This window comes from Rhagoletis zephyria, unplaced genomic scaffold (assembly GCF_001687245.7).
Source record: "Rhagoletis zephyria isolate East Lansing unplaced genomic scaffold, Rhagoletis_zephyria_1.1 Rzeph_scaffold_04259, whole genome shotgun sequence".
In the NCBI taxonomy this organism is placed as follows: domain Eukaryota; kingdom Metazoa; phylum Arthropoda; class Insecta; order Diptera; family Tephritidae; genus Rhagoletis; species Rhagoletis zephyria.
Window position 1 is genome coordinate 1 of NW_016161342.1, and position 15395 is coordinate 15395.

The window sequence follows — 15395 nt, forward strand, 5'->3', positions numbered from 1 at the left end:
TATGTATGTATTTGTTGGAGTAAACTTTTGCATATAAAGAAATTTATGCGCCGATGACTACATTGTAAGTAACTGATACTTAAATTACACATATGTATTTACGTATATATATACGTTGATATGAATTCATTGCACTGCATGTACATACATAAAAACAGTGGCGAATGCACATGTTGTATTGTTTAAGAGCACAAAAATTAGCGGAGATCCACATATGTATGTATTCACCCTAACAAAAAATCGCACTCTTATATACACATACACTTATGGTCAAAATAATAAGGTCAAAATTCAGTTTGATCCATAACAGAAACCACATAAAAAAAACTTTCAAAGCTCACAAAAAGTAATCAAATTTCAAACAGTTTGTAATCAAACGCAGCAGCAGAACTGATTTTTTGTGGAAGAAAATAAGCCAAAAAAAAAAATCTCAAAAAGCAACGGTAATTTTTTGCGACTTGAAGCTAGCTTTTTATTATACTACCAATGTGAATGCGATGCAAAACTATATACCCAAAAAGTTTCCAAAAATTGTGATAAAAAACTTGAAAATATTTTTATGTAGTTTTTTTTGAAATTTGTTAAATTTACCTGAATTGTGCACAAACTTTTAAACTTTGATTCATATAGTTAAAATCCACTTACTACATACATTTTTATGAAAAATATATGAGAAATTGTATCACGTAAAACATTGTGAATATTGCAAAAAATAAAAGTGCGCTATTTGCGTGAGCGCAACTATACATATGTATGTACATATGTTAATATATGTATATGTAAATATGTATTTAATCAGGGTACATCCAAAAATTACGCAGCGACACTATATTTAAACGCAAAGGATGTTCCAGTTGTAATGATTATAAAATCCACATGCATCCAGATGTGATCGCTGCTTTCACAAGCTGCGGCTAGGAAATTTTTTTTCTACATACATACATATTTATTTACTTACATGATTTCTAAAAACAAATTATAGCTCCCATAAGAAGGAAAGCACTATTGCAAAAAAAGAAAAAAGTAAAAATAAATAAATTGAACAGCATAGAAAATATTTCAATTAAACGATCTAAACAGTTCGGACAGCACCAGGCGACTGATCTACAAGAAAGTCGACTGTACCCCACATGCATGTACTACATAGGATGCATTATTATGCTTATGTTTGCATGTTTTCAACTATGTGTGCCCCAAAAGCCGAAAGTGTTGTGGGCTATTCGTGCATATAGTATATGCAAGTTCCAGATACAGATGTGGATGCGAACAAATGGTTAAAGAATTATACATAAATATGTATATACATATGTACATAAATACAACCAAACGCTTGTGCGCTAGCTCACCGCTGGAAATGCTGGCAAGTGGCGCAGAGCGAATGAAAATGGTTTTTACACAGAAGGTGTTTATACTAACATACATAGCTTGCCGCGTTGCAGGATCGTAGGCGAATCGCAACCCAACACCAATCATGGAGCGGACTATCTGGGGGAACGTTGTACTCCATGTCAGGAGGAAACAAACCGGCGGTATTTGAACGGCACACTATGTTATTTTTTCCGAAAAAAGCGACAAAATCAAATATCTCCGATCCCGGAAATCCCCGCATTAGGGATCTCAACACGGAGATTCGGTAACTTGTGAACGTATGCACATANCAGGAGGAAACAAACCGGCGGTATTTGAACGGCACACTATGTTATTTTTTCCGAAAAAAGCGACAAAATCAAATATCTCCGATCCCGGAAATCCCCGCATTAGGGATCTCAACACGGAGATTCGGTAACTTGTGAACGTATGCACATAAGCGGAAGAAGTGAAGACTTGCAACTTCATCCCTGATGTAAGCAAGCTTAGGTCAACCGTGAGGTCCCTATCCAACCTGACGAAGCATGGCGACAGAGTCGAAATCTGTTTCAGCAACCGCGCTTCTTCGGGCCCTGAGGGATGCGCAAGCTACTTTAATCGACAGTCTGCGCTGCAGCCTCCGGCGGACAAAGCCAAATGTCGAGTAAACAGAAGGCTGCACAAGCTTTCAACACCTAGTGCACCTTTTGCTCCATCGTCCAGGTTATTGTTGTTTTAGCGGCTACAACAACCCCGTCCNCCGTGAGGTCACAATCCAACCTGACGAAGCATGGCGACAGAGTCGAAATCTGTTTCAGCAACCGCGCTTCTTCGGGCCCTGAGGGATGCGCAAGCTACTTTAATCGACAGTCCGCGCTGCAACCTCCGGCGGACAAAGCCAAATGTCGAGTGAACAGAAGGCTGCACAAGCTTTCAACAACTAGTGCACCTTTTGCTCCTTGGTCCAGGTTGTTGTTGTTTTAGCGGCTACAACAACCCCGTCCTGATCGGTTAATATCTCAATCGTTGTCGTCAAGTTCCACTAACGGCAGCCCCAAGAAGCGTGCAGCCTCAATAGGGTCGGTCCACATGGACAAAGGCGTTAGGGTTGTCGGGTTTTCCGGGCATACGAAGAGTTGTTTCGAGTCATGAGGTGTCTCCGAATGCCGGACACTCATTTGGTACATCTGCGTTTAGTCTGCTCAGGTATGAGTTTAATCTGCTGCAGTAGCCAGAGCAAAGTTGGGCAATTGTGGTTCTTGTCTCCCCGGCATTCACAGGTCTGGAGTCTACATAACTTGTTAGGGCCTGTCGATAAGCTGACGGGTCCAGAGGTTGTTTAATGAACCTCTGGACTTCGTCCGTCAGTTCGTAGAGATGCCTCCTGACGTGCCTGGGCGAGGGCTCTTCTGCGAGCAGCTGCCCATTTGGGTGCCCACGTCTATGGCTCCCAACAAGGAACTGCTTGCAGAGCATTGTATTATGCTCATTGATCGGGAGCAATTTCGCCTCGTCGTGTAGGTGGTGTTCAGGCGACATCAGAAGGCATGCAGTCGCTGTCCGTAGTGCGGTGTTTTGCGTCGTCTGCAGCTTCATCTACTGCATCCTACTAGTACCCGACGACCACACTGGTGCTGCGTAATTTAAAACCGGCCGGCCTATTGCCTTGTATGTTGCCAGCAACGTTTCTTTGTCTTTGCCCCAAAAACTGCCGGCTAGCGACTTGAGGACCTTGTTGCGGCTCTGTACTTTGTTGACAATAGTGGTTGCGTTCGCAGAAAAGGAGAGCAGACTGTAGAAGGTTACTCCGAGTATGGGGGGGAGTTGGGGTTATTCGCTGTCGGATTTGGTGTTTCATCGACGTGAATTCCCAGCGGTAGCCTGACCTCCAGGTGGTGAAAAAGGTCGCAGAGGATTTCGTAGGGGAGAGGGCTAGACACTTTGCAGTGAAGAAGCGAGAAAGATCGGAGATATTACCCGTTTACTTTCGAACACAGGTCATCAATTCCATTCCCAGTCGCCATGATCGAGCAATCGTCGGCGTAGGAGACAATCGTGACTCCCTCTGGTGGTTGAGGGAGCTTTGAAATATAAAAGTTCAACAATAGCGGGGATAGGACACCATCCTCTGGAACCCCCTGTTTAATTTTCCTAAGTTTGCTCGATTTGTCTCTAAACATTACCGACGAGTGTCGACCACTCAGATAATTTGCCAACCACCGTTTGAGCCTCTGTGGGAGAGAGGAAGCCTCTATATCTTCTAGTAGCCTGGAGTGGCTGACAGTGCCAAACGCCTTTGACAGGTACAACGCTAGTAGAACAGTTCTCTCACAGGGACGGTTACGGTTAAGGCCACGTGTTATCTGAACGTTTATGGCGTTAAGTGCTGTTGTAATACTGTGCACTTTAAGGAAACCATGCTGATGCTTCGCTGAGGTCAAGTGGTTCGTGAAATATGGGAGTAGCAAGGCCTCTAGTGTCTTCGCTACCGGCGAAAGGAGTGTTGTCGGTCGATAAGAATCTCCTTTTGTCAATGTTATTGTGGCTTGTTAACATTTAATTCAATGAATTAGCAACAAGAGTTTACGGGATGTACATAGCTCAGTGGTTAACGCTTCTGACTTTGAACATCGAATTCGCAGGTTCGATCCCTGCTGAAGTCTAGAAAAAAGAAGTCTGATGAGGAGATGTGGTGATCTCCGAAATAGTGCTATAACTTCTACCGCTTAGACTTTGTTGCTTTTTCAATTTTTCCTAATAAACAATCGTGGTACAAAGCTCAATAAAAATATTAAAAAAATAAAGAATCTCCTTTGTTGGCTGGTTTCCCCGGTTTGAGCAGTGGGACCACTCTCCACACCTTCCAGATGTCTGGGGGCTACTCTGTAATGCGATGCGATAGGCAATCGCCACAGCGTATTACTTGCGATGAATTTGCCTATCGCATCGCATTTATCTTTCGCATCGCATTACAGAGTAGCCCCCCTGGGATTATGAGAGTGGCCATTGAGATATTGAGGACCTCCGTTAGGTACGCTACTCCCGCAGGACCCAAATTTTTCAGCATTAACATGCATATTCCGTCGGGACCCATGGCTTTGGAGGCTTTCGCCTTACTGATGGCCACCTGAACTTCAAGAGGGGCACAATTTGTTGGCAGTTTGTGCAGCCTTCTGGTCACTCGACGCTTGGTTTTGTCCACCGGAGGATGCAGTATGAACTGCCGGCTAAAATAGCCCGCGCATCGCTCCGGGTCCGACGAGGCATGGTCGCCGAAAGAAATTTCGACTCTGTCGTCGTNGTCTTCAGATGCTCCTCCCACTTCTTCCGCTTATGTACGTTTACAAGTTGCCGAATCTCCGCGTTGAGATCCCTGATACGGGGATCTCCGGGATCGGCCTGACGAAGGCTATCACGCTCATCGGCTAGAACAGCCGCTTCAGCAGGGAAATTTGGACGTGGGTCCGTGATACATCGTGCCGGTACGAAGCGAGCCGCAGCAGCGGTGACAGCCCTGCGGAACTTACGTTCGGTGCCCCGCGGAAGCAAAGTCGGTTGGTTGATGCCAAAGTCAGCACAGGTCGCCATGATATGCTGTTTATCAGACCAGCGCTGACTATTGTGATGTCTGGCGAGCTACTGCAGTTACCCATAATCCTGGTGGGTGCGTCGTCGTTCATTGTGCAGAATGTCGAATCGTCTATCTGCTCAGCCAAGTCTGTTCCCCTACGATCGTTTGACAGGCTTGAGTGCCAAAGATCGTGGTGCGCATTAAAGTCACCTACTACCATACGGTTTTCACCTCTGAGGAGCGCACCTATATCAGGGTGATATCCTGCCGGGCAGCAGGTGACAGGGGGTATGTATATATTAAATATTTCGAGCTCGACATCGCCTGACCGGATAGCGATGCCCTGACATTCTAGGGTGGTATCCCTGCGGTCGATGTCTGCTTCGATAAGACGATACTGCACGGTGTGGTGCGTGATGAACGCTAAGCCACCACCATTATCTCGCTCGCGATCTCGACGGTGCACGTTGTACCCGGCACAACTCAACAGTGTTGAATTGCTGTGCAGCTTCGTCTCTTGGACCGCAGCTATCAGTATACCATGCCTTCCCATAAAGACGGTTATCTCCTCGATCTTGCTCTAAAGCCCGTTGCAGTTAAATTGAAGGAGCTACATGTGGTTCGGGAGACGTGTGGTAATGCGGGGTGTGAGAGATGCCGCCATTGGCTGTGTGCGCTGCTGAGGTGGTTGTCGCCCTGTGGTGGTGGTGGGTGGCGTCGCGGTTGAAGTTTGCGACCGGGCTGCGCATCACGGGCCCTCGAAGTTCCTCGTCCAATCTCGCGTGGTGCGCAGCCCTGAACATGCCCTAAACTGCCACTAGCCAAGGCAGGTGTTGCACTTGACTGATGTCACATTACGGAATATCCTGGTCTGACATACTGTGCAGATTGTAGGAGGAACCAAGAGTTGTTGGCGGCGGCGTGTGGGTGGTGGTGCGGTTGTGTGTGTTCTGTGGTCTGTCGCGGTTGTGGTGTGGTCTATTGTGTTGTTATGTTGTTGTGCTGTGGTGTTTGTGTGGGACTGCTCAGGTGGACTGGGGTTAGCCGTGGAGGCTGCTCTGTTTGAGCAGCAGGGGCCACATGCGATGTGGTCCACTGCCGATGTGTCCGTGTCCTGAGCAGACTCTCGAGGTGACTCCACCCCTCGCAAGCGTTGCACTTGACTGAGGTGGAGTTGTGGTGTAGTCGTCTCTGGCATACACAGCAGGTATAGGTTTCTGGCTCTGGGATTGACTCGTTGCCAGCCCTGAGTAGAAGAAAACGTTGCGAATGTAGCCCTATGGACGAACAACTTCTGAGATACTTCGCCGACCTAAACGAGGTTAGATCGCCGAAACAACAGCCCTTGGTCGGGTAAAACCCGAGTCACGTGGGATCTGGCGTAGTTTGCCCCGCTAACTACTCAGCACAACAGTCCCAAGGGAAAAGTCTGGCAAGGTGTGACGTACGCCCACATGAACATCTCTTTAATGTGGGGAGAACACACTAATTTATTACTTGAAATCAGGAAGCTGAAAAAAACCCATTATATTCATTGTGCCAATATTCACCTGTTATAATAGAGATCCTTGCTATTTAATTACATACAGCCACTTTTTTATTTTATTATTTTTTTTATTATAGTTTTTTTTCTTTTAAAACGAAATTACACATTTCAATTTGAAAAATATATTCATGCACTGCTTGAGGGGGAAAACTTACCCCAAAATGCGCGTCAAATAGTCTTTATAGAAACCGAAAGTAATCCTCATAGTTGTGTCTAATCGGTCTTGACAAGCCACGCCATCTTCACTGTTGGGCTATTTGATTGCCTGAAACTTTTGCAGGCGGCCCGTTTCATAAAATGAGATGAAAATAGTTTATATCATACATACAAAAATGTTTTAGTATTTAAACGGATTAAGTTATTAGTCTCCTATCAAATATATACCTATGGACCAAATTCTTTGTTTACAGCAAACTTAATTCGATTTACCTGTATACTTTAATTATTGTATTGTACCTAATTACGTATACGTTATTAAATGTATGTATGTAATGTAATAAAATAAATACATAAAATGGTATTAATTATTTGATTAAATTTACTTTATTTGATAAAACTAGTAAACATACATATGGTCTGCTTCTGAAAATACATAGAACCTTCTTAACCATTTCCTAGTTTTATTTATTATTTGCTGTTATAAAATACTTGTAAAATATTTTGATATAAATCTACATAAAACTATGTATGTATTTGGTACTTTTTGATTGGTTCCTAAAGAATTGTTGGGTGAATTATAGTATATATTCGGTCAAACGGCAATTTTATATACAATTTTAAGCAAGTAAACATGTGTTTAATTTTATTAACAATTAAATATTAAAACGTATCCAATGTGCTAAGCTTTACTGATAATGTATGATAATCAAACGTATCCAATGTGCTAAGCTTTACTGATAATCTTTCAAATTATAAAAAGTAGCTTCGTCGAACTTGTGTGTTCTTGAACATTGTTATGTGTGAAATAAATCTGGTTATATATCCGAAAGAGCTGTCATATACATTTTAATTTATATGTAGTTTCAATAACATAATTTCAATGGTTCTACATAGTAATACATAAGTCTAGGTCAGTTTTTATTTTTATTCTAAACTAAGTTTATAATTCCTTTATATCAATTAACCATGCATGGATAAACTTACCTATCAACTTTTGCCAAACATGTGCAATTATAAGTTAGACTTAATATGAACATTTTCAATTTAAAGGTAAAGCTTACGCATTCATTACAACTCTCAAAAAGCCCTGAGAATGCTGCATACATTTTCCGAAACGAAAAAATTGGCATACATATAAATTTCGATATATCTTATATAACCATAAACTTTCAAATTTGTGTTAAGTATTTAATTAAAACTAGTAACAATGTTATTGTAACATAAAGTATCCTATTCAGAAAGTATTTGAATAAGTATATCTATATTTAAAGTATGTATATATGTATATCGTATATCGATATATAGCTTAGTTCTAAAATAATAATCCTTTTATGCATTGACCTATTAGTGTAATAGACAAAACAGGAAAGCCCTTCTGTGTTTTATAATTAAGCATTTCTTCTAAACTGAGCTTGCGGTATTATACCTAAATTAAAGAGAATTTAATTAAAAGTTATATACGGGTTTGTAAAATAAATAAAGATGAATACATAAGTGCTAAATTACAAGCAAATTAGAGTTCAAATTTGGCGCCAAGCTACTTTCTAAAATTCTCATTATTTTTATACAAATTCTACCCACATCAAATAAACTATTGATAATTTGGAAAAAGTAATATATGCACATATTTTTTAGGCCAGCTTAACTTAATCCCGAAAGAAAAAAATGCCTAGCAAATCGCCGAAATTTAAAAATTTAAATAATATTTAAAATTTGTATTACCTTTAAGTTTCAACGCCTAAATTTATTAGCCATTTGTGCAGCATTGTTAACTGGCGGCCCGACTGGTGGACCGTTATTAGCAGCTGGCATAGGCCCTGCGGGTGGGTTATTTGGCCCATATCCATTAAATCCCTGTGGTGGTGGTGGCTGGTTACCATTAGCTGTAAATGTTAATAATTATTTACAAGTTCTTTTAGTAAATTCTAAAATTCTTACCATAATTAGCATTTCGTGGTGGACCATATGGATGCATGCGATTGTTGGGGTTGGGTGCACTATGTTTAGTCGGACCGCCGCCATAGTTTTGCTGATAACCGGCACCGAAATTAGCTGGCGGTCCTTGCTGTTGGGGCGGTCCTTGCTGTTGGGGCGGTCCTTGCTGTTGGGGCGGTACACTTGGTGGTGCATTCCAGCTTGCGGGCGGTGGCGGGCCATTTGGTGGTGGCACATTGCTTGGTTGCCACTGATTTGGTGGATACCAATTGTTCGGCGGTGCGCCACTTTGTGGTGGTGGGGGTCCTGCGTTCCAACCATTCCAGCCATTTTGGGTATTCCACGCATTGGCGGGTGGCTGTGGATATGGACCATATTGCGGTGGTGCTGGATACTGTGGAGGTCCCCAATAATTGTATGGGGCAGCCTGTGGGTATGGAGCTGGCGGTCCCGGTTGATAAGGTGGCATTGGTTGCTGTGGTGGTGGGGGCCGATTATTAGCTGCTGGTTTTTGAACCCCTTGCACTGGTTTTGGTCCATCTTTTTTATCTTCGGGCTCTTTTTCTTCTGGGCCTTGCTTGTACACAGATTTTTTAACATCAATCACAACGTATTTAATTGTGTGCACTTTTTGTACTGCAATAAAAAAACGAAAAAAAAACGCTGAATTTGTTTGTTGAAACTTTTGAAAGCGAGAACTTACGTATTGCTTTGTCAACGGAGTCGTAATCATCATATTCTATGAACGCAAATCCTCGACGCTTTCCAGTTGTTCTATCCGTCAGGATCTTTACTGATATAACGTTACCGAATTGCGAGAAGTATTCTTTAAGGCTTTGCTCGTCATGATTATCCTTCAAACCTCCAACGAAAAGCTTTTTAACCGAAATATTTGTTTCGCGAGTTTCCCGTTGGGGACGAGGTAGGGCGCGTTTTGGATCGACAGTCCTGCAAGAAAAGATTTTATTAAATAGAAAGGAAATGTAAGAAAAGAAGGAAATTTAAAGGAAAAGTAAGTAAGTTTTAAGAAGACGTGTTTGGAGTATGCATAAGAGTTCATAAAATAATAGAATAGGACAGAAAATATTTTCAAGATGAACTTAGACTGTGTTCACAGTAACATACAAATTACATACTTGGTTTCCTTCAAATTATACATATGTACATATTTTGCACTTTAATTATAAAGAGAATTTATTTATTTATTTTATTTATCTTTATATTTTGTAAATAAATTTATAAAACATATGCACGGGGGATGGGCTGCGATGCCATGCTCCCGAGTTGTTGTTCTCTCATTAAAGTTATAATTCCTGTAGGAGATTGTGTTTTTTAAGGCTTCGCTGATGAACTTTATATTGTTTTCGTTACTGCAGTCGAGTGTTGGTTCAAGGTAAGCCTGACTTCCTGAGATGGCGGAATCCTTGCGAATGTTGTCAACTGTTCTGGCTATCTGCCGCCAATAGAATGGTGTCTGGGGCTGAAGTTAGTTACATCGAATCTCATTCGTGCTATTTTAATACATACTTTAAATTTAAATATAGTGTGGTCTTTTAAGTTGTATGTGTTTTAAAGAAGTGCGTGATGTCTGCCAATTTTTTAATGAATGCGCTTAAACATTCCATTATAAGAGGCATTTTTATAGCTTCATTGGCTGCTTCGTCCGCTACTTCATTCTTAAAGTAGGTGTTTTTTTTATTAAGAAATGAGCACACGTATTGTTTTTATTATATGAACTAATCGTAGTATCTATTGTTATGTTAGTGCTAGTCGAAATGTTTTCCGTAGGTTTCTTTGGTATTGGCGAGTTAGAATTGGTCAGATGTATCAGAATGTGTTGAATGCTTGAAACGTACGTGTTACTTTTGATGGTTCTCTTGTAAGTATTTATATGATACCAGAAAGTGTCGTGTAGTGCATGTGAAGGTGTTGTTATAGATTTCGCTGTCAAATTTACCGAATTGTTAAGCAACAAAGACTCAAAAGAGAATTATTTCAAACTTTTAATTTTGTGGGAAAACACAATCAAAGTTTGATCAATTCGTTGACCCGAATTCAAAACTTTGGACGAAAGTTAATAAAACTCTATAAAATTGCGTAAAATTTTTAATCAGGATTTATAACAACGGAACTTTTTATGTTTTTTTTTAGCCGACTTCATAAAAAAAAGGAGTTTATCAATTGATCGAAATATTTTTTTTTTCTTTTATATACCGTATAACTTTGAACCACGTTAATCGAATCGAATTATTTTTAAATGAAAATTTGTACCTCAGAGGTAGTCCTCATACTAATTTGGTTCAGATCCGAGCATTGGATCTTGCAGAAATTAACGGCACTCTTTAATTTTTATATGAGATTTGAAGTCGAATTTGTTTCTTGCTTAACCCGCATCAATCGGAAATTTTTTGTAACACAAAGTACGTTATGCATCAATTTGATACATATGGAAAAATACCCTTATATTCAATGAAATGTTGGTGATAATAAGAATAAAAATATGTATGGCTGAAATGTTTTATATTTGGAGGAAATGGATATTCAGCAATTAGAGTAGAACACCATAAAAGGCTTTTCGCCGTTTAGAATAGAACACATGCGTCTACTGCCGTTCCCACTTGCTGCACATTATTCAGCCACATTTTTTTCGGCGTGAGCGCTGAAAGCCATAACGCCTAAAAACTTGGCGTGGACGCATTTAAACTTTCAGCACTATTTAACTATAAGTTTTACATTACGACTTCAGGGTAGAACTCCACACTAGAGATGGGCGCGGGACTATATATTTAGCCCCGATCCCGCCTATCTTCAAATTCAATTTTTAGCCCCGAAAAAGCCCATCCCTAAGATTTTATTACCAAAAAATGTTACCAGTGCTTGTCACCGCGATTCTAGGTACGTTGGTAATGCAGTTAAAATATTCTGCAATTCAGCTATGAATTGTGGAAGTTCTGGCATTGCATATTTCACGGGATAATACTTTGTACCCACCTTATGATGGAAACAAAATTTACCGGTTACAATTGCCAGCTTTATTTACCGGTTAAAAAATGTTTATTACCAGCGCAGAAATAGTTTTTCCGCCACCATTCTAACCTCGATGCTTCAACTAGGATTATTGCTTTTATTGGACTTTGGTTGCTTGAAAACACACCACGTCTGCCTTCGAATGGCAAAGCTATTGAAAGATCTTCTAATAAAGCTTCTTATTGAAAAATCCCTTCATGATGGCGTTTATTTAGAAACGCTCATTTTGTCGACTGGGATCTTGCACATATACAGAATTATTTAAAATTTTAAATTTTGTGGGAAACGGAATTAAAGTTTAATCAATCAGTTTAGCCAACTTTTAGGCTGAACATATTCTCTTTATCTAGCTTATTAATTGTATGATGGAATCTCCAAAAACGTAATTTTTGAATTACATCTCGTCGCCTTGGTAAAAGATTGTCGTATGTTACGCACGTACGTATGACGCTTACGACAATCTTTTACCCAGGCGACGATCTCTATATTATCCAACGAGCGATATGTATTCAGTATATTTTTCCACCAAGCACTTCTGTAAGTGTTTTTAATATTAACTTAAAAGTAAGCTTGCTTTATCAGGTTTTAAATAGGCGTTTTTAGTATTAATTTTGGGAGTGTCTATTTACACGCGCCACGGTAACTTTTACCGTGGATCCACGGTAATTTTTACCGTGGATCTACGGTAAAATTACCGTGGATCTACGGTAAAAATTGTCGTGGATCTACGGTAAAAATTGTCGTGGATCTACGGTAAAAATTGTCGTGGATCTACGGTAAAAATTGTCGTGGATCTACGGTAAAAATTGTCGTGGATCTACGGTAAAAATTGTCGTGGATCTACGGTAAAAATTGTCGTGGATCTACGGTAAAAATTGTCGTGGATCTACGGTAAAAATTGTCGTGGATCTACGGTAAAAATTGTCGTGGATCTACGGTAAAAATTGTCGTGGATCTACGGTAAAAATTGTCGTGGATCTACGGTAAAAATTGTCGTGGATCTACGGTAAAAATTGTCGTGGATCTACGGTAAAAATTGTCGTGGATCTACGGTAAAAATTGTCGTGGATCTACGGTAAAAATTGTCGTGGATCTACGGTAAAAATTGTCGTGGATCTACGGTAAAAATTGTCGTGGATCTACGGTAAAAATTGTCGTGGATCTACGGTAAAAATTGTCGTGGATCTACGGTAAAAATTGTCGTGGATCTACGGTAAAAATTGTCGTGGATCTACGGTAAAAATTGTCGTGGATCTACGGTAAAAATTGTCGTGGATCTACGGTAAAAATTGTCGTGGATCTACGGTAAAAATTGTCGTGGATCTACGGTAAAAATTGTCGTGGATCTACGGTAAAAATTGTCGTGGATCTACGGTAAAAATTGTCGTGGATCTACGGTAAAAATTGTCGTGGATCTACGGTAAAAATTGTCGTGGATCTACGGTAAAAATTGTCGTGGATCTACGGTAAAAATTGTCGTGGATCTACGGTAAAAATTGTCGTGGATCTACGGTAAAAATTGTCGTGGATCTACGGTAAAAATTGTCGTGGATCTACGGTAAAAATTGTCGTGGATCTACGGTAAAAATTGTCGTGGATCTACGGTAAAAATTGTCGTGGATCTACGGTAAAAATTGTCGTGGATCTACGGTAAAAATTGTCGTGGATCTACGGTAAAAATTGTCGTGGATCTACGGTAAAAATTGTCGTGGATCTACGGTAAAAATTGTCGTGGATCTACGGTAAAAATTGTCGTGGATCTACGGTAAAAATTGTCGTGGATCTACGGTAAAAATTGTCGTGGATCTACGGTAAAAATTGTCGTGGATCTACGGTAAAAATTGTCGTGGATCTACGGTAAAAATTGTCGTGGATCTACGGTAAAAATTGTCGTGGATCTACGGTAAAAATTGTCGTGGATCTACGGTAAAAATTGTCGTGGATCTACGGTAAAAATTGTCGTGGATCTACGGTAAAAATTGTCGTGGATCTACGGTAAAAATTGTCGTGGATCTACGGTAAAAATTGTCGTGGATCTACGGTAAAAATTGTCGTGGATCTACGGTAAAAATTGTCGTGGATCTACGGTAAAAATTGTCGTGGATCTACGGTAAAAATTGTCGTGGATCTACGGTAAAAATTGTCGTGGATCTACGGTAAAAATTGTCGTGGATCTACGGTAAAAATTGTCGTGGATCTACGGTAAAAATTGTCGTGGATCTACGGTAAAAATTGTCGTGGATCTACGGTAAAAATTGTCGTGGATCTACGGTAAAAATTGTCGTGGATCTACGGTAAAAATTACCGTAGATCCACGGTAATTTTACCGTGGCGCGTGTGTGTAGACACTGCCATTAATTTTATCCTAAGTTTTTGCAAATGATCCTTTGACAAGTGCTGGCAGCGAAGTTATATAATCATTTAACTTTAAAAATGTTAACAAGAATGATCGTTTTGTGAGCTTTATGTTTTTGGTCAACTTAAAAAAAACTACTTATGTTTATTTTGCTTGTTGGGTTGTTGGAACATTTTATATAAGACAAAATATATTATGGTGCTTCAGGCACTACGTAAAAAATTAAACATACATATAATTTTACTTACTTGCCGTCTATAACGTGGGGCCTATTTTTCTGGGCTTCATCAACGCTAGAGGCTTTAGTGTATGTAATAAAACCGAAACCACGAGAACGTTTGGATGTCGGTTCACGCATTACCACGGCATCTACTACATTGCCCCATTTACCATAAAAACTTTTTAGACTTGTCTCAGTTGTATTCCCCGATAGACCTCCAACAAATAATTTGCGCAAATGTTCCAACTCGCAGATATCTTGCTGAAATTTGGAAATAAGTATGTAATAAATCACCAAAATATGAACAAGATATTTCCATGCGACATACATCATCCGTTGTTTTAGGAGAACTTGGTCTTTCTTCCGACAAGTCGATGTTAACTATTTTTTTAGCTCCATCTTCAGTTTTTACAGTATCAGACATTTTAGAGTTTTCTCTGATACAATAGATTTTCTAAAAGAAATGTAAAATTCGCAAACTTGATTTCTTGTGTATACTACCACAAAATTTTCTATTTTCGAGGATGAAACAAAATGGCGAACACGTTGCCAGATCTATTCAACCATTCACTGAACTGCCAGTTTGAGCAAAGAACGTAAAGCGAAATTTCCCTTTGCTTCAAGCCATTTGTGCTGTGTATGGGGGTGTTTGAAGGTTTGACAAACCGCTTGAGCGAAATTTGAGCAAAAATCAAAATTTTTTGATTTTCTGGCCGCCATGTTGATGTTTGATCAAACCGCTTGCGTTGTGTATAGCAAAATCGCCTCATTCGCAACGAAATTTTCACCGAGTAAGGACGTAAGAGAGGAAAATGAAAGAAAACCATAATATTTAGCATTGCGAACTGGAAGAAAACTAAAATTCTTTGCTTGAACGAGTCATGTTTGCATGGTGTATGGCGAAATGGGAAAAGTAGGTTTGAAGAATATTTGACAAGCCGCTTGTGTGGTGTATTTCGCTCTTAAAGCAGCCGCCATTTAATTTGGCAAACAAAAATTTGTCTGCATAACACCGACCTAAATGTATTGTTACGATTCACGATCCAGAAAATAAAGGTCGCGCCCAGTCGCGCCATTCGCGGACCGCTAACCCTCTCTTCGTCGATTTGACAGCATCCACCCATTCGCTGACGTCACACAATAGTTTTGTTTACATTTTCTGGTTCGTGACATTTTAGGTTATTTCAACTTTACAAATTTACAAATTCGAAAGATTTTGAGCATGAACGAAAGA

At 40.1% G+C, this 15395-nt stretch overlaps 1 protein-coding gene across 1 annotated transcript; it reads right to left on the reverse strand.

Moving 5' to 3' along the window:
- Nucleotides 1-6539: 6539 nt before the first annotated feature.
- On the reverse strand, nt 6540-14735 carry Rb97D (Ribonuclear protein at 97D). The gene is made up of 6 exons (XM_017625795.1): nt 14490-14735; nt 14190-14422; nt 9262-9506; nt 8562-9194; nt 8346-8506; nt 6540-8049 (listed from the first exon to the last, which is right to left on the reverse strand). Exons 1-5 carry the CDS (start codon nt 14583-14585, stop codon nt 8355-8357), a joined length of 1359 nt encoding a protein of 452 aa, XP_017481284.1. The 5' UTR covers nt 14586-14735; the 3' UTR covers nt 6540-8049; nt 8346-8354.
- Nucleotides 14736-15395: the final 660 nt, after the last annotated feature.